General features: G+C 32.6%; 3 protein-coding genes across 3 annotated transcripts; 1 reads left to right on the top strand and 2 right to left on the bottom strand.

Moving 5' to 3' along the window:
• Positions 1-345: 345 nt before the first annotated feature.
• TRIADDRAFT_53486 (uncharacterized protein) lies at positions 346-1,528 on the top strand (the record flags this gene model as incomplete). Its single annotated transcript, XM_002109411.1, has 4 exons — positions 346-472; positions 777-844; positions 984-1,160; positions 1,466-1,528. 4 exons carry the CDS (start codon positions 346-348, stop codon positions 1,526-1,528), a joined length of 435 nt encoding a protein of 144 aa, XP_002109447.1.
• A 741-nt stretch (positions 1,529-2,269) lies between these two features.
• TRIADDRAFT_20443 (uncharacterized protein) lies at positions 2,270-9,789 on the bottom strand (the record flags this gene model as incomplete). The annotated part of the gene is made up of 25 exons (XM_002109963.1): positions 2,270-2,337; positions 2,445-2,602; positions 2,825-2,898; positions 3,009-3,113; positions 3,202-3,244; positions 3,321-3,381; positions 3,476-3,525; positions 3,589-3,677; positions 3,771-3,851; positions 3,943-4,008; positions 4,079-4,139; positions 4,265-4,319; positions 4,396-4,454; positions 4,529-4,572; positions 4,691-4,736; positions 4,810-4,850; positions 5,021-5,105; positions 5,247-5,314; positions 5,456-5,533; positions 5,636-5,688; positions 5,927-5,977; positions 6,178-6,256; positions 7,199-7,275; positions 7,786-7,867; positions 9,730-9,789. 25 exons carry the CDS (start codon positions 9,787-9,789, stop codon positions 2,270-2,272), a joined length of 1,734 nt encoding a protein of 577 aa, XP_002109999.1.
• A 3,339-nt stretch (positions 9,790-13,128) lies between these two features.
• On the bottom strand, positions 13,129-14,159 carry TRIADDRAFT_20966 (uncharacterized protein; the record flags this gene model as incomplete). The annotated part of the gene is made up of 6 exons (XM_002109964.1): positions 13,129-13,267; positions 13,387-13,484; positions 13,579-13,680; positions 13,774-13,852; positions 13,956-14,050; positions 14,115-14,159. Coding segments are annotated over 6 exons (558 nt in total), but the record flags the coding sequence as incomplete, so codon positions are not given.
• Positions 14,160-19,866: the final 5,707 nt, after the last annotated feature.

Here is a 19,866-nt window from a genome sequence, read left to right on the forward strand (position 1 = left end):
ATTAATCGTGAAGAAATAGCTGCTTGCTGTCTTTTATACCAGTACACATCTTTTTTTGTTAGACTGATGCATCATTACAATACCCAGTACAATGGATTTTCCCATAGATTCTTAGAAAAGATGGATACTTTAGCTTTTTTAACATCCATGTCTAGATTAGACGTTTTCAGATCCATACTGTCGTGAAGTATGACTGTCCTCTTCCACCATAAACTGGACTGGACTATCAATTATACTTTATTATTGTACTCGTATAGATATATACCAGGATAGAGTACAGTATATTGTTAGCTTATTCAACACTTTATCTTATCTTTTTCCAACTTGTATCTTTTGCTACGATAGATGTCTAAAAATACTTTAAGCGCTCAATTTCGGCGAGTGGACGTCGATGCCCTAGACGAAAATAACTTCAATGATGCTGATGCTGATTCGTCCACTCCTGTTGGACCTGATATCTCAGCTGCCACTAGTTTACTACAAAGATATCCTTTCAACAATAATTACTATAATAGATCGCTATAGTAGCGATGGCCTTTTCAAACTGAATACCTTTAATGATGAAATTTTCCCCTGATTTATTACTGTACGCGAAGATGATGGAGTATTAGCAGTTACCTAATGTATAGTAAACAAATACTCTTGCAACAATTTCTAACAGCTCATTTAGAAAATTATCATAATTAATTGGTGCAGTATTGGATAAAATGGAACATGTATATATACATAATTTGCCAAATTTAATGTGTTGAGTTGGCCTTAATAACACCCTACAGGAAATAAAGCCGAAGCTTTGAAAACTGTTCTCCAAAATCCGCCATTAGCAAATTCGAAAGATGTAAAGGTATCTTAAAAAAAATGTCCTAGAAATAATCTATCGATACCATATAGTGTACATGGAACATACGAATGTAGTGGATAGGATACAAATATTACAATTCAACAGAAATTTGATTATAGCATCATCTTTTATTTTTATGTAGGATCAAGTTTTTACTGCTGTCCTAAAAGTTTTGACATCACACAGAAGTTCTGATATAGAAAAGAGCATCCAAGGATTGTCGCAACAAGAAATAGATACTTTGGTTAAATATATCTATCGAGGATTTGCAGAAGCCAAAGATAGTAGTTGTGCTACCTTACTAGCATGGCATGAAAAGGTTAAGCTAGTTTATTACTATTTCGATTTGTTCGTTAGCTTTTCCTTACTGTATTACAAGATAAAATGAAAATGAATTATTCGCAGCGTTACTTTACCAAGAAGATACCACTTTCATACCGATTCTAATATTCTTATCAACTGATATAGAAATGAGTAATTTTACTCGGTTGTTAATGAATATGGTATAAATTAATATCGTACTGTAATTAGATATACAATTGCCAAAATTGATCGGATGTTTAGTTTTACTTCAATCATAAATCCTATCAATTGCATTAATAATTATCTTTTCTATCTTGACAGGCTACTGCTGCTGGAGGCTTAGGCTCAATTGTCAGAGTATTGACAAGTCTTAAGACTGTTTAAATACAGGATACATCCGTTTATAAATTCTAGAACGTTCTACGAGAGTTCATTGTGCATAGCTTTTATATCGTAAACTGATTGGACAATAATTCGATTGTAATTATCAATGTTGCCTCTTCGTTGTACCGTTTGTGATTATAATCTTCAAACTATACTCATCTTTCTTTAAAAAAACACCAAAAATGTTGACAATGTAATTTAAATAAATTCACACATTGAAAATTGAAACTTTATTGTGATGATTGTTCATCAAGCCGTGTACGAGATGGTGTAATAGCTACAATTACAAGTTAATTTAAGTAATTTTGATAGCAACTGATATCATTGAAAGATACTGCAAAAACAAATATCCTTTGATCCAGTGATGCAATGCTTGAGATCTACCATGAATTCAGGTTACTGCAATTTTGTGAACATCGCACAACACCTATCCGTTCATCAATAATTCTGTATTAACGCAATACTCTAGACTATGCTATAATATAATTCTTAATACGAACATGTCGTTCTACGTAAAAATTGAGCAGTCTGTATATTAGTGTGATAATTGGATAGATCTTCCCATACGTAATATATACTGAATAATTTTAAGTCAACGCTATAACAACTACAAATAGGTAGGAGAAATTAGATAAAACTTTTCAACTGATATTTTAACCTATCAAATACTTTCAACATGGTCAAATGGAACTGTTATCATCTAACGTACAGAACGATATTAATACGATACATTTCTTCATCTTATTCATTAGAGTCGAGATTCCTTAACGAATTTAAGAATAGTTCCGGCGTCAGCAAATGAGTTGAACCTGTATATAAATAAATAAGGTATAATGAGAATGATAAGTAATTTTTGCTAAAATTAGAAAGATCAACATCTCTAACGGCTTAAGCACTTTATAAATCAGGAACATACCAATGATCACTTCCCAATCCTTTTTAGCTTTGCTAACTTCATAAGCAGCTCTCATCTCTGAATAACTCATTCCACCAATAACAAAGATAATCAATCGCGGACCAGTTCTATTCTCCGCGCTTTTATCCTTTCCCCAACCATATTTTTTAGGACGGGCACTACATTAAGATCATAAGTACGCATGTTAATAAGGAGTTACAATAAAAGTCTTTTGAGGTAAAAATAATTGACGTTAAGGCCACTCTCAGGAATTATGTTTCACCTTCTAACTGATGGCATACCTAGGACATAAGTTAAGAATGACTTTAAATAAAATTGCATAGTAATATACTAAAGTACTATACTTAGAGCGATATTTAATTGCAATGAGATAGCGATACATACCAACTCCAGTACTTTGCTGCCCCGATATGAAAGGAAATGCCTTCGTGTCTAATTTATCATCAATCGCATCCTAAAGCAAGCAAGGCAACAAACCACATAGAATATTAAATCAATTCTAAATATCTTATTCATGATAAGCAGCTTGTAATAACTACACAGACAGGCGAGAGCCAAATTAACCTGCATAACATCTGTTATTAGTGGTATCCAGCGCGAACTTTGATAAGTAACTTGGCCAGAACGATCACGTCGCTCAATTTTCGATCTTCTAGAACGATCTTTGTCCTATCAATAATAACTAAGTTTAGAAAAGACACCATCTACTATTTTACTATCAGCTACTGTAAAGATAAGTAAAATAATACAATCATACATCGATTTTTACTCCGAGACGGCTCATTTTCGTTATGATTTCACTACAAAGTATAGAATATTAGTTAAGATATTAAAGATAACATGCTATCTAGCAAAACTAATCAAGAAATATTTTACCGATCAACAGTTGGAATATTTGCGTGCTTAATTAATTTTTCTCGATTCTCCTCCGATTGACCTAAACGATTAAATAGTAAAATTTAAATATACTGTTAATGTCTACATAGAATGTCAATTGTGCTCAAAATTTGCAAGTTGGATGGACGACTAACCATTTTTAGCAAAGGTCAGCAGCAAAATAACCCTTATTTTGTCCAATGGGCTAAAAATGGCATAGATGATCAGAAAATGGTGCTTCAACTTAATATAAAATTTCTTTTATTACCTAACATCTTGATCAAGCATAATAGGTACTATATTCTTCATAGGATCTTTTACTCTTTCTCCGTCAGCGTCAGTACCAGTGGCTAAATCCTTTATTTTAAAATTGTAGTAAAAACAATTTTCCTAATGAATATAACTGCATACGAGTATATCAAAATCCAAACGCATGACTTAAATACTTACTTGTTCAACTCTAACTAGTTTATCGATTTTTTCCTTAAAACGTTTCATACAGTCTTCAGCCAGATGCAAATAGAGGGAGTACTGTATAAAAGGGGTTTATAAGTAAAATTTTTAAGAAATTATTTTTTTAATCTACAGTTCATTGCATGGCAAAACGATAGCATCGACATACTCTACTTAATTCCTTTTGATACTGTGGCATCTTTTTCAACATCTGTGATAAATCTCTCATAGAAGCCTGACGAAAGGTATAAAATCTTTATTACGATGATATACTTGACATAATATCATAAATAAAAATTACTTACCCTATCTTTACCAGCCATCCTCTTGGTATCAGCAAACTTTTTAAGCTCTGTCGTTACATTTCTATGGGCATAAAGTACAACATTTTAAAGTATGCAAATTTAACATTTTTGCTAGTTTAGCACTACTACTACGAAATTTTATCTACCATAGAATATAATGCAATGTATAAAAAACTAGCTACGTACTGTGAAACAACGGCAATGTGTTCATGGCGAAGCTTAACCCATAATTCATTGCTTTCTGTAAGTGAAAATTAACACAAATTATAGCATAAATAAAATCTGATTCCTGATCAACATAAAGCTAGTAGTATTACCGTCAAGAAGAGCCTTTTTTTCCATTTCGGTTTGTGCCGGACCGGAGTTTGTTGCGTATCTAAAAAAATATCGACCCTTCATTAGACTGTATGAGCAAAGATCATAATAATAATACGTATAATAATGTACAACCTATAAACATCATTTTCGATTGGGAGAAGATCGTAAGCCATCGCCTGTAATGCATAAAAGTAAAGTTACAGTACTCCTGAAGCAACATTCTATTTTATGCTTGTCGATAAAATACCTTATAAAATAAAGTAAATTGTCAATAAACTAGCAATGCACACTTACCTGAAAGTAGCATTCATGGAGGATTGGCGATACTGGATCAAATCCCCTATTTAACAAATAATAATAACACAATAAATTGAATATTGAATATAGGCTTTCTTATGCATTACCAGTCTAACCTGTCAAGGATTACCAGCTGTGATTTCAACTTTTCAGGAGTCTATTATTTAAATGAAAGGCGATATTATATACCCAAATACCAGATATACAACGACAGCTAAACTACAACTACCTATACAAGCTACTATATCGTTCGACGTTTAAAACAATTGTTTTATTATGATTTCAATTTGATAAAAAAATACGACTAATACACAAAATAATTATTACATCGCCCATTGATGGATCATCAGCTTTATAAGCGTCTAATTTGCCTTGAAACATCTGAGTAAATTCCGCGACAGATTCGTGGTCCCTGAAATAGTTCAATTCAAAATATTATGTCCTCTATAACGATTTCATTAAAGTATATGAAACAATCTTAAACTTCAGTATCACAAACTATAATGCATTTCAATCCACTGATTGCTATTTAGTCACAATTAGTATTACTTACCTATTATATCTAACTATGGGATACTCTCCAAGGGTAGCACACAAAGTTGCTAGTTGCTCTGCCATTCTCTTTAGTTATACAAAAATTAAAAAAAAATTACTATGAAGTAGCCTAATTAAAGAGCAAGCTTTAAAAAGGAAAATTTTACAGTACAAATAATGAAAACGATCACTTTAAAACATTCAGCAATTTTCTTCTACTGTACTTACCTCCATGCATTTCGTTCGTGATTGAGCAATACTACCGTAAAAATTCGGTAAAATATCCGGATAGTCCAGACTGAAAACCTATTTAGTAGAGTAATTATCGGTAAATACAAATAAAGTAATGTTCAATAATCATATAATCGATAAATAGTAACTTATTAGCTCAGCAATACTATTGCCTACTTGCGATTCAATAGGTAAAAATGATATATTGATTTCTTTCAAAGTCTTCACATCTAACCAACAAATTCATGAAACGAAAATACATTAATGTTACATATTTTGAGATATATAATATATGGATATTCTATCTTGCGCATAACAGTAACACATGAGAATATTGCCCTAACAGTGCCATCTAGTTATAATCATGATATCCATAATTATTTGTTTACTGTCACTCTAGATTTATGCTTTTCAATATCCTTTTAATCTCTACTATTTAGATTGTTTATCTTTTCCAGCTTGGCTTACATTTTGCCGCAGGTGACTTGGAAAATTTTTGAAATAATTCATCTGGACACGCTATTTAATCCAAAAAGCAATAATATTAGTGATTAACGTTATTACAAGAAACAACGTCAATTATTGCACAAAATTTTAAAAATGACTGTAATTGCTTATACAGTAGAATACTTTATGATCAAATCATGAGATGAAATAACATACGCTTAAACGATGCTAAGAATAGCTCTTACGAGCATAGCCAATAGGGATAATCTTACCCTCAGTATAAAAAACGTGAGCACACTTATAATGAGGTTTGCTTGATTCGCTGAAATCCGCGATGATTTTATCGATAGACTACAAGTTAAGAAGTAATGTTATGACTATTTGAGAGAGATATTAAAAATTATACGACATAATTAAAAATACTTTAGATTTGAAAGTTATACTAAAATTAATAATGTTTAGCCTTCATAGTTATTTTCGCACTATCATTACACTGAAATCAATAAAGTATAGTATAGTTTTGATCGAATACAAACAATAGCTCAATTTAGTACTTAGTAATGAAAATATAGCATATTGAACTTTTCGAAATAGAGAGCAAAAAAAAACGCCTTTAAAGTAGCACTACAAGAAACAAATACTACTTAATTATGTCAAGAATCGTGATCGTAATATCAACGATGACAATTATTATTACTGACTGCCTTCAGCTAGTCAGTTCGGACATAGTTTTGACTATATTGTACAAGAACGCAAAAAATATGCAAAACGCTATTGTCGCCTAACTTTATAACATAAAAACATGACGTTAAACAGAAGCAAAGGCAATAGTACACATTATGATTACGTTACCATAAGTGCAAATTATTCGTTTTAGAAGGACAAATATTCCAACATTTCTTATTATATATACACGTAAGATAATAACCATCATTTACAAATGTATTACTGTAATGTAATTACTTTAAATTACTGTAAAGTATGTATTGTAGTCATCTAATATTCGTATGTTATAAGAAATTGTATATTGAAAATCTTCTAGTTAATATATTGTAGGTCAACGAACATTCTTTAAAAGCTCGTTAAAATCTATGTTATTGCCTGTGTTGAATTACTAGGTCTCGTAGTAAGTTAAGGTCTATTCAATTTATGATGATACAATCATCGTCAGTTTGATATAAACAACAGTTATGAATAGATTATACAAGGATTTGCATCGCTGTGGAGTAGTTTAAATATTATTTGCAATACGTCATATTGGATTAATATCTATATATATATATATGTGTTTACCTCTTCTGTTGGTGTAATTAAATAGATAGATTCCATCTTTGATAACGGTTGACGAACTCTAGATAAGTTTTCCACCACTAGTATTTTGCACAGTGAGGTATTAGAAACAAACAATTAGTAAAAATTTCTAGCATTGGCTAGAGATTCTGACAATATACTGTACTTACAATGACATTACAGCTTAAAATATTAATAGCGTACTATACTGTATATTGCTATCATTGTTACATATCTCACAGAACACGGCAGTTTAATGTCATTTAGCATACGCGTATAGTAAACTTGACTGTAACGTATGAAGATATTATGAGAGATCAATATCATGGTATTGCAGACTATTGGGAAACAATTAGTTCTATAAAGCGATAATGTGGCTGAAATAAATATAAAAAAAACTAAACTAAAAAATAATTTAAAGAAAAGTAAATCTTTAACATCTTCTGATTATACAATAATATTACATTTTAATGGAAGTTACCTAGGTACACACGTATATGTCTCTTAACCGATTGTAAAATTAATATTTTACCTCAAGATACGCATAATTATTACCACTACTATACAATGTACGATAAGAAATATTTTACCAGTTATGCCTTCATTGACTAATTCGTGCATTTTACAACAAGCTGACAAGATTCGAGTGCCAAGATGATCGACTATTAAGACCTACGATAGAAAATCGTGATGTGAACGGATTAATTATAGTCAATGTTATCATTTTTATAGTGGCACTGTATTAATAAGACAATCCTCATTTTTTGATCGAAAAAGACAATGTCGTTGACAATAGTAATATCAACTATTTCAAAATTATCAGGCTATTACAAAAAATTTGTGAAGAAAGACAATGATATAAAATGGCATTTGGCACTGTTGTATTTTGTAATGTTATCCACGTATCGAAGATATGAAATAGCTTTCTATCATCATTCATCTCAATAAATAAGAAAATAGAGGTCATATCTATGTATACAGTGTGACGTGCAAAACAGTGAATATGTACATAGTAATAGTCCTACTCATGGAGGAAGTGATGATAATAATAAAAATGATATACTGTACTTTTACTGTTAATTACGGAGACTTTTTAACTTTCATTTTTGAAATGGTGCTATCGGAACGGTGTGTCAGAAGAACTGTACTACATACGCGTTCTTTATCTAAATTATTGTGGATCTTCTTAATCTATTATTATTTTAGTCTACTGTACCATTTTATGAATTGGATATTAGTCCAACAACGATATGAGTGTACAAATTTAACGTATAAACATTGGCAGTTTGATGTCTTTATGATGGTTACTGTATAATCATCGTAATAGAAATCAATTATAATTATTCTATCATTTATAGACTGTCTTCCAAATAAGATGTAAGAGGATCGTTTAATCCGATGGATAATTAACATTTTGCAGGTTGCCTATCCAACATAATGATTGAAGTATACTATATTACAATATGTTAAACTATGATTGAGTTGGGTATAAAGTCTGCAATTTCTACTACTTTCTTCAATATGTGCGAGGAAGTTGACCAATGTGATCATTCACGATTCCATTTTATACTTACAGTGTTGTAGAAGTACAAGACTGTAATATCTCACTTGGACAATAGTGCTTATACAGTACTGTAGTATATAATTGTACTGGGTGATCAGAGAGTGTGATCGAAAGGTGGAAATTGGCAATCAGTCACAGATTCGTTACGATATCTTTTTACAGTACAGTATAGTAGTTTAGAAGAAAAAAAGAACTAGAAATAACAGATTAAGAATTACTAATTACAGCTATTATTAAGAAAAATCGATATACACTACTAGCGATGGTTCGAGTGTTGAAAGGCAGCGAATGAAATCTTGATATTCAATATATAGCATCCAAGTTCGAAAATCAATATTGATACCTTAATGTCAACTTGTAAAAAAGTACGTGTATGGTACAAAAATGTCCATGAAAGTAAGACTATAGTAGTATAGGAACATTTGCAATTGCAACATCTTGTGTACTCATTATTTCACTTTTCCATTCTCATATCCAAGTGCAAGGAATATGAGATCCATTCTTGATCTCTTTAACCCTACGGATTTAATATGATCCCTCATCATCATACAGTCATTACCCCCAAAAAGGCGAGTCATAAGTTATCGTCACCCCTTCTCCATTTGACTATCTATCAATACAAAATGGCCGATCAAGGAAAAGGTCATAGCAGCTTATTCTACTGTCTAGAGAGAGGGGGTTATACGTTGTTGGTTATTTTCATCTTCGTTACGTAAAAGATGGTTTAAATGATGAGTAAAGAGTGTTGATTATGGGTTTGATTGGTGACTAAGCTGCAGTCCATACCGTCGACAAACTATTTACAGTATACTGTTTAATGCGGCCACCATAGACTGTACTGTACAGTATGAAGACATACAGTATTTGATCAACGATAGTTATCTTAGTAGGCGACGTTCCATTTTGGGGGATTACATTCTACGTTTCCAATTTATCATGGCATCATTTGTATTGCTAAGGTTTTTCTTACCTTCCATTCTCGAGGTTTCTTTAATGGACGCAAAACGTCTTCAATAATTCCTAAAATCATGGATAACGGGCGTGTCCGCCAAGAATACAAATATTCACAATTTAGTGACGAATCCTATCGGTCGCCAGTGAATGGCGAATGATATCATTTCAAGTCGTTGTGCACTGCTGCAAGTTAACTTGTACCCGTAGCAGCTGCATTTATTTTTTATCTGTGTCCATTGGTAATAGAGTTAGACTTACTTTGCCAAACGATTTCTTTCAAGCCCATCCTGTAATCACAGTATGGCAATTTTTGAATAGAATAGCAACCAAAGGGAAACGACTCCTGTCAATGATGTCAACAAGAGTGCAAGTCGGGACTGATTCTAGCTCTTTCTTCCTTCACTGCAAGTGAATCTGGGTCGAGACTACGCGTATTTATCACAGTCCAATAGCGCCAATGAATGAATTGCAATCCGCTTTTGGTATTGAACAAGTATACACTCAATTGCTGTTCAGCTTTTTCGATCACACTCTTTCGTCTTCAACAGCATCGATGGATGTTAGTTACTTTGAAAGGTAAAATTCATTGGGGATTGTGCTAGTTGTTTTTTTTTTCTCCTTGATTTGGACAAAGGTTCAAGTCACACGATTTTACAGTACTGTACCTACGCTACTTACTATAGGGTACTGTACAGTCCTACAGTCCAGTACTGTCCTGAGTACTGTACAGGTCTTGCCAGTACAGTACTGTAGTTGGACGGACGATCCAAGTGGGTACGTACCCTACCAGTGGGTCACTGTACACTGGTGTCAACGTCCAGATACCATCAACTCTTGCAATTCCTTGATTTGCGAATGCGCACACTAAAACTATGCACGCTACAGTACGCAGTACTGTACTCAGTCCGTGACAATACTGTGCTTTATTACTGCATTCCCATGGGGAAAAAGCGTAGAGTCCAGTTAAGACCAGTGTCACTCCCTTCTCCGACTGTACAGTATACAGTACTATACTGTACTGTACGTACTGTAGATAATTCCGCTGTAGCAGGCATGACTAAAGTACTGTAAAATCATCAAATCAAATTACGTAGTCTTTTTTTGGGGGGGACAGACTTGCCCAACATGATGCGAAGCTTCTGGTCTAAGCAGATCGTCACTGGACAACTGCGAGAACCATCAGCACCAACTACAAGCAGTTCGTGGTTGTAAATTGTCACCCAGTGATCGATCGGAGTGAAACGTCACTCACGACTCCGACTGACGTCCAGTATAATACGATGGAGGGCGGGTACGAATACGACTCCAATTTGCGCTTTCGTCATGTCCGTTTATCCGCTATCACACAATCCAATTTGCCTTTCTAAATTCATCCAATAGTATCCACCTGCTTGTTATCATCGCGATGAGAAGAACAGTTGTATGATCAAACAGGTTTAATCGTTGAACTAGAATGGACAGAACTTACGACACCAGGAGACACTTTGCTGCCAGCAATGAGTAGTACTAAGTAGTACCGTGTGTATTGTCTCCATAGTATCGTGAGAGTAGATTGATCGAATCATGGTAGTATCACAACTGGACTTGATATTCTCATGGTAATAATAATGCACAAAAATAGGATAATTTTAATCGTTGAACTAGAATGGATAAAACTTGCGGTACTAGGAGACACTTTGCTGCCAGCAATGAGTAGTACTAAGTAGTACCGTGTGTATTGTCTCCATAGTATCGTGAGAGTAGATTGATCGAATCATGGTAGTATCACAACTGGACTTGATATTCTCATGGTAATAATAATGCACAAAAATAGGATAATTTTAATCGTTGAACTAGAATGGATAAAACTTGCGGTACTAGGAGACACTTTGCTGCCAGCAATGAGTAGTACTAAGTAGTACCGTGTGTATTGTCTCCATAGTATCGTGAGAGTAGATTGATCGAATCATGGTAGTATCACAACTGGACTTGATATTCTCATGGTAATAATAATGCACAAAAATAGGATAATTTTAATCGTTGAACTAGAATGGATAAAACTTGCGGTACCAGGAGACACTTTGCTGCCAGCAATGAGTAGTACTAAGTAGTACCGTGTGTATTGTCTCCATAGTATCGTGAGAGTAGATTGATCGAATCATGGTAGTATCACAACTGGACTTGATATTCTCATGGTAATGATAATAATGCACAAAAATAGGATAGTAGTTGATACATCTACACTGGACAACACTGTGCAAATCGCCGACATGTATAATATCATCAGTATGGGCTAGCCCTAACCTTTGGTAATGGAGTGGAACAGCCTAGGTCAAAACTGCATTGTCAAAAGAATACTGCCAATTATTTTAATTATCCAACTTATCGTCATATCATAGATATCGATCAACTATAGAATCATCAATACGTAAATGAGCTGAAATGACTTGTTCAGAAAAGATTCCCATCAGCCGTATAGATCACGGTAGAGCATATTTAAACACAATTTAGCACAGAAAGATTGATACTGATATTTTCATTGCATTGTCGTTAGAAAATGGACTACGTTATAAAGTTAAGAGAGCTTTTTTTATTATTGAAACGCTATCAATGGGTGATTAATAACTAACACACCATCATTTTCTCCTACATTTCCTATGTGTACAGCATAACATAATATACAGTAGACGTAAACAATCGTGTTAAGTAGATAACAGATATTCTAGAATAGCATCATTAAATTTCGGTCAAATTGCAATTTACATACAGTATATTCTACGGAGAATCACATAGCATCGCACACCAACATGAATCCTGTTCAGTTTTTCTATTATACTGTACGAGTATTATTGATTCCAGGCGATTTCAACTTAAACTAGAAAGAATGAATCTTTGTAGTCGACATTAACAATATTACGCTGTTTCATGAATGAATAGGCTTGGCAAATACAGTGCAGGACATGTTTTTTTACATACATTGCAAAAGCCTGTTCATTTAGATACACTGTTACAGTATAAAATGTAAGCATATTATAAAATAATAACATACGACTATTACATTACATATTATGACAATTTTTTCTCCCCACTTTCAATCAATGTTAAATTGTTATCTTTCTTTTGGCTTTATATCCAATGATAATTGATATAACGACTATAGATTTTTAAGATATCAAAGAATATCCATCATAAAAATGAAGCTACAAAACATAGTGTCAATACTTTCGTACAAGTAGTATCTCAAAGTTGGAATTTTATAGACACTTTACCTCATCAGTTAAATGATTAACACTTCCACGTAAGAAATCGGCAATAGTAACATCGACATTGATATCGTATGGACTACATTAATTCAAATAATTGTCAAAACGTTAGGACAATATGATAAAAACATCATCAATAAAATGAATATATTAAGATATGTAAGAATACGTTATTAATACCAATTTTGAAAATTTTCAATATCTTTGACAATTGTGTACAATTTCCACCTTCCTTGAAAATTGATGCTACCATCTGGCAATTTATCTGGATTTCCAAGTATAGTGAATGTTACATCCTGGAGTATAAGACCCCTATATTGATAATGGGAAATAATTGCAAATAATTAAATGTTTCAGCACCAAAAAGTAAATGACTAAAATCTCCATTGAATAGTGAAGATTATTAAAAATAAATATAAAATGAAACTTACAGATACGGTATGCAAGGAGGCTTAGCCTCGGCCAATGCCGTTCGGTAAATTTTAAAAGACATGGTATTATCAATAAGACTAGATAATTCTTCAATGGCCTAAAAATTACACATTTTAACATAAGCTCTTAACTAAATCCGTCATAATAATTAAGCTATAGCTATCAATTTTTTGGTAACATTAATTTCGTACGGTTGTAAATTGTTTCTGCCAATCGAGACGCCGTACAGAAGCACAATCAAGGGCTGACAAAATTGCCAAGTACGAATTGAAGTTATTCATGCGGCGCAAACACTAGAAAATGATAGCATACCAAATCCAAATGTTGGAGTTTGCGTAAAGTAATCTACAACTTGGTTAATAAGGAAATTTATAAACCCTTCCAACCTTCAATATTTTAATACATGTGCCCATTATTTTCTCACGATCTTGCTGTCTCTCTTCTAACAAAATACATGTACGAATCCTGCAAATATCCAAGATAAAAGTTTACACAGGAATTCCGTATCAAATGATCGATAAAACCTTTTCATTACTCTTCATAAACAACCGACCATATATGGACTTACCAGTAGGAAATATTATTAAAATGCTCAGTGAAAGCTGTTAAGTTTGGATTTAATTTCTCAGACTGCTTCTTACCCCATCTAAGTATTTCCGGAATCTACAAAGTTTTATCACCATAACTTAATGTTATTGATCATAATTTATTTCACACCTGTACGAACCTCAATCTTCTTGAATTGTTGAAAATCCATTAAAGTAATCTGCTCGGCCAGTTCTTGAGCCGTAAAATCAAATATTTTATACGACCTAATAAAAGAGTAGCATTAGCATCCATATCATTTGTAAAGCGTAAGAGTAGTAACAATGACAGCTCATTAGGCTACCTAGATTGAACGTTTTCTGCGCACGGTGGAGGACGTAAAGGCTTATTTCTCTTCTTTCTCATTCGATTACACTATACATATTGAATGGTATGTACTTAACCACTGTAGAATAATTGAAACTCCATGCTAAACTAAAATTATATTTTACTTGTACTAGTTTTACAAGAGCTATATACTACCTCTTGCACTAAAGCTTCCCGTAGCATAACAGTTTCCTTTAATAGACCAGTCTCCAAAAAATTACATTCTAACTCGGCGAGACGAAAGACTGTACCGCTATTTAATTCACCACTAATACAATATAACAAATCAACTAGTTAGCTAAACAATATTACGCAACAAATATTGTAGAAAGAAACATTTATAATATATGATATACAGCATAAGTGTAAAATCCTTACCAGCCTGTATGCAAAATTCGCAAAATTAAAGCAAGAGTCTGCTGGCTGACACTGTATACTCTCATTTGATCAAACTTTTTAAATGTACGCAAAATTAAGAAAAATAAAATCATAATACTCGTATAATAGGACAAGCTAGCGTATATTCTATAATAAGATTGAAGATAAAGCAAACACGCTAGGATATCTTAGAAGAAGCTTTTCAATGATTTCAGACGGCGTTATAAAAGTCCTGTAGGTCATGATCAAAGCTTCTAGGAAGGCTTTATCTAAAAGAATTAATAACATTACTTGTCTAGCAATATATACAAGCTAGAGTCAATATTTAAATTATATATCTATATATGATATTAGTATCACAATAGCCAACTAAACTTACTGGTCTTATATGTGTTGGTAGCATAAACAATAAGTGCATTAACTGATCCTCCTTTAATATTGCAGGGACAAGAAGTCTAGATATCGATATATTTAAGACAATCAATTTAAGTAACAATTTAGGAATTCGCAAGAGGTAAAGAGAATATATAATAACCTACCTTATCTAAGGTTGCAAAATGAAGATATGAAGATACATCGAATGAAATCAATACATCGTCTTCCGATACAACTGAAGCCGGCTTTGCTTTCCTTATATCTTTCAAGCTGTAACGATTTCATAGTATCCTATAAATAATCTTTACCCACTATAACATTCTATAATAATAAATGTTAATTACTAAAAAATTAATTGATTTTATCTATCTTACACATTATCAAAAACTGTCGATATTCGATCGGTATTTTCAATTTCATCTTCCTCTGCAATTGTGCCATCTGCAGATACTTTAGCAAGCACTGAAGGTCGCTGTGTAAGTAGAAGAGGAATTACCTTGTTTTCTATTCTTAGCATTAAGAAAGTAACAGAGAACATATTGCATTACAAAAGGGAACTTACCTTAGCAGGTAAGGATGCACGATCAGGCCTTGATCTATATACCTTTACATAAGAATAATAAAGCAATATTTTATTAACCAAATACATAAATTTTACAATCCCCTACACTTTGTAAATTAAAATGCATAGATAGAAACCTTATTTCGACGTAGTGTAGAAGGAGACTTTGTATGCTTTTCCAGTGCTATGGCTACAAGGGAACTATCTTCATCATCACCACTTAACGGTGCCTTTGCATCAGCTTCATCATACTCGGTGGCCATGAGTTGAATGTAAGCGGTGACTAAAACAATTTCAAAATAAGCATAGCATTACGCAACACATTTCCATCTATTCTTATAATCGTTCAATGTCATGGGAGTATATAGTAACCTGCAATAAAGTTAAGTCTTTTTTGTGCTTACCTGGCTTAGCGTCAAGTTCGTCATCATTATTAGTTTCCTTATTTTTTTCACTATCATGACTGCCTTCAGTATTTGATGATATCTGATTTCGTTGATTATAAGTTGTATGATCACTCTTACTACGAAATCTAGCTGGCACAGAATCCGTATTAACTGCGCTCAAATGGCTTGATAAAGGTGCATCAGATTTATCTGAAAATGGCGAACTGGAATCGTCTAGAATTTTTTTATTGTTAACCAAACCATCTGAATTGGCATGATTGACGGATTCATTTGATTCTATACGCAATGAAGACTTGTTTAATGGGTCATTAACGGATAAATACGAATCATACGATTCTGCCCTAATTTCTCTAGTTACAGGAATATCCAAACTTAACGCCTTCTTAAACCAATTTTTTCGAGACTTGAAGCGAAACTTTGAAGGAGTAGACTCTTTGGAATTATCGGTAGTTTTAGGCGTAGATTTCTCTGTTAAATTAAAGATAGCGTTCTCCAAAGAATTACAATTTTCATTGCTATCAGTCTTTGAGTTATTAAAAGAATTGCTAGAAAAGATGTCATCGACTCCATTGTCCTTTTCTACCGCATGACTGTTTGGACCTTTACCATTTCGCTAAATTGCCAGAATATTTAGATATTTAATAAAATATACCGTAAGTATGATTAAAGTAATTATTTAAAGTTAATTATTAAATCACTATCAGTAGCATCCAATACCTTATCCTTCTTTAAAAGCTGCAATCCGTTCCTAATCATAACATAGTAATTGTTAATACAATATTTGCTAGCATTCATATATTTTCATTCCTCTAGATTCCTTCAATTAGAAATTTATCTCTTTGATGTGCAATATACATATTATTTGCTTACATTTTGCTCGCCCCGGTTGAAAAAAGTTGCATCACTGAATCTTTTCTCGCTTTTGTTTCAGCGTATGACACTAATTCCTATAAATTTTAAATTGTCAAGTTACTAATATTGCAAAATTTCATTACAGTAAATTATTTTTTTACTAGCAATTTTTGTTACACATGTAAAGTTACTGTAGAGAACATACACCGTGAGGAATCAATGTACCTGAATTCGTGATAAAAATTCTTTAGCTAATGCATTGGCTTTTACAGCATCAAATTGGTCCCTGCTTTCATCGACAAGAAGTTTATCAACGTGGCGCATTAAAGCCGCTAATGATAAATATGCCGCACGTTGCTTGGATGTTAAAATGCTGCTCAATCCACATGTAAGTAAAAATATTTTAATGATCAGTAAGAAAGCAAGCTAATGAATTTAATAAGAAGCTGTTAGCAAACAGGGATTACGGTCATTTGATGATAAAATTCATCTTTACCTCTCTTTAGCTATTACAGATCCAATGACAATACTTAAAGAATTAATAGTCTCGATAACCGTTGATGTTGTCCCGATAGTGAATTCAGGATGTTTCTTCTGTAAGACAGCTGCAATATGAGAAAAAATACAACAATTTACGTTGCTGTTGTCGTTCAAGCAATACTAGTTACTAGCCTAGTTAAAACACGTTTTTAGATCCTAGTATTTGATGTCATTTTCAACTCTTGGTTATAATTACTGTAAATTCAGAAGCTGATAACATAGGTAACTAGTTTGGAACGTTATAAGTATTAATTGATAAGATAATATTAACTCAGTCTTGAGGCTACAAAATACAATATTCCAAAAGATTTATAAACTTACTTTCCATATAACGCAAAGCTACCTTCACATCTTTAACGGCATCCTGTATTTGAACAATTTCCTACGATAACAATTTTTAATATCAATTTTTAGATTTTTTTAACAATAAATTGTAACGTTGTTCTACAAGTAAAAAAAATTGCAGCAAAACAGTAGTTTAAAGGTAATTCCATTGAGAGTCAAGACAAGGCGAATGAATAAGATTTTTTCAACAGAACTGAATTATTAAGAACCTCAATTGTACGGCGTGGCTATTATCTATGAAATATTGGCTATAGCTCAAAGTAAAATACAATGAAAATATTTATATCCAACAGAATTAAAATGGGCGTCAAGAAGTGATAAGTCAATTTATTTAAAGATACTCTACAAGAGTGAGTAGAACAATTTTGGAACACCACCTTCACGATCATAATTAACAATTTAGCACTATATAATCAAGTATAACAAATTTTTGCCCGCTAGCTTTTTATTAATGCTATTTCTTAGAAATGTCGAAACAACCTACCATTTTAAATCAGTCTAAATAAATAGAATGAACGCTAATAAAGATAGCCTACTTTCAGAGGATCAACACTGGAGCGATCTCCTACTGTTTAAAATGTCTACTTTCAACTATTAAGAGGCATTCAGGCTAGTACTACTATCCAAGTTGCGATATAATTTTCTACGATTCCCTCCGATATATATATATATATTATAGTCCAGCTTCTGTTAGATTCTAATGATGAAACTCTACACAGTCAATAACATGTGTGATTTCTTTCTTACCTCTTTGTTCTATTTCTGCTGTTTGTTTTAGACTAATATGGCACACTAGGAATTACTCATTAACTTAATTTTGTTATTCTTAGCTCTTTGCTATATATGTCATATCATTGATATCAGAATATAGATGCTGAAATAAAGAGATTTTATACCAAAGTAACAATTCATAAAAATTTCTCTATGCCAAAAATAATGACCGTAATTATGAATGATCACAACAATAAACTGCTTTAAAAGACCAAAGTTTCATGAGGCGGTCTTTAATAATTTATAGTGACCATATATGAATTGCTAGGTCATTGCCATTTCGACGGGAAAAATAGTGTACGTACTACGAAAATATTGAATTTATCATTACTTCAAGATCAGTTCTTAAAAAATGATAGGTTAATTAATACTACATTAGCACTATAGAGGATCCCGTAGGCAATTTAATTTTTTTGAATAATTGATGTTAAGGTGAAATATTCTATCGGCTACATTCGCTATTCTATTTCATTGTATTGTAATTAACGTTGTAGTCTAGATACATCGCTATTCTAAAATGATAGTGATGGTCATTTTTAACTCGAGTAAGAAAAGTAACTATACTTAGCTAGGATCAATAGCAATTACATTAATCATTCCATTCAAATCCAAAAGGGTATTATGAAGTTGTTATCCAAAGTAATCAACAATGCCATTAAGATCTATAATCGACCGGCTGCTTATTCATTATCAATGATGATATTAGTTCAATTATTCAATAGTCTATTTTACTTCATGGCGCAGCTATGACGAGCAGAATATGGTAAAACAGTAGTGTTGAAATTTTTTCCTAGGCATCATTTATTATTGCCAATTTTACAATAATGATGCTGAAGAATGTCGACAAGTCTTATTTCTAAATTCAGTTAACTTTAATTACGATATACAATTAGCGGTTGGCTGTATACTGATGTCTGCATTGTACGTGTATGATGATCTAATCGGCAGATGGAGTAAAAGACAGCCTTCGAGGCTTTTACTCGTATGCTAGAAATGTAGGAGTGTAGGTGTATTATGCGAGAATAACTTAATATGTTATGCGTATATCATCATACCAATTTCTTCTATGCCAAGAAAAATTATGATAATGGATAGTAACTGATTCCCGGTCAACTTTTACGACTACTTGCTGCTAGAACTAGAACTAGGGATCTAATATTCTATTGATATAATTCGCAAGCAATTTTCCATTACCTACTTATAAAACTAGATGCGAACACAGTAGAGAACGCAGAATAAGTTCATTTCGTACATTAATTTCATCATTTTAAAGCATTCAAGTTTTTGAAACCCTGTCACTGCTATGTCAGGAACAGTAGGTAGGGAGTGGAGATAAA

The sequence above is a fragment of the Trichoplax adhaerens genome, genomic scaffold, assembly GCF_000150275.1.
Source record: "Trichoplax adhaerens TRIADscaffold_2 genomic scaffold, whole genome shotgun sequence".
Classification (NCBI taxonomy): Eukaryota; Metazoa; Placozoa; class Uniplacotomia; order Trichoplacea; family Trichoplacidae; genus Trichoplax; species Trichoplax adhaerens.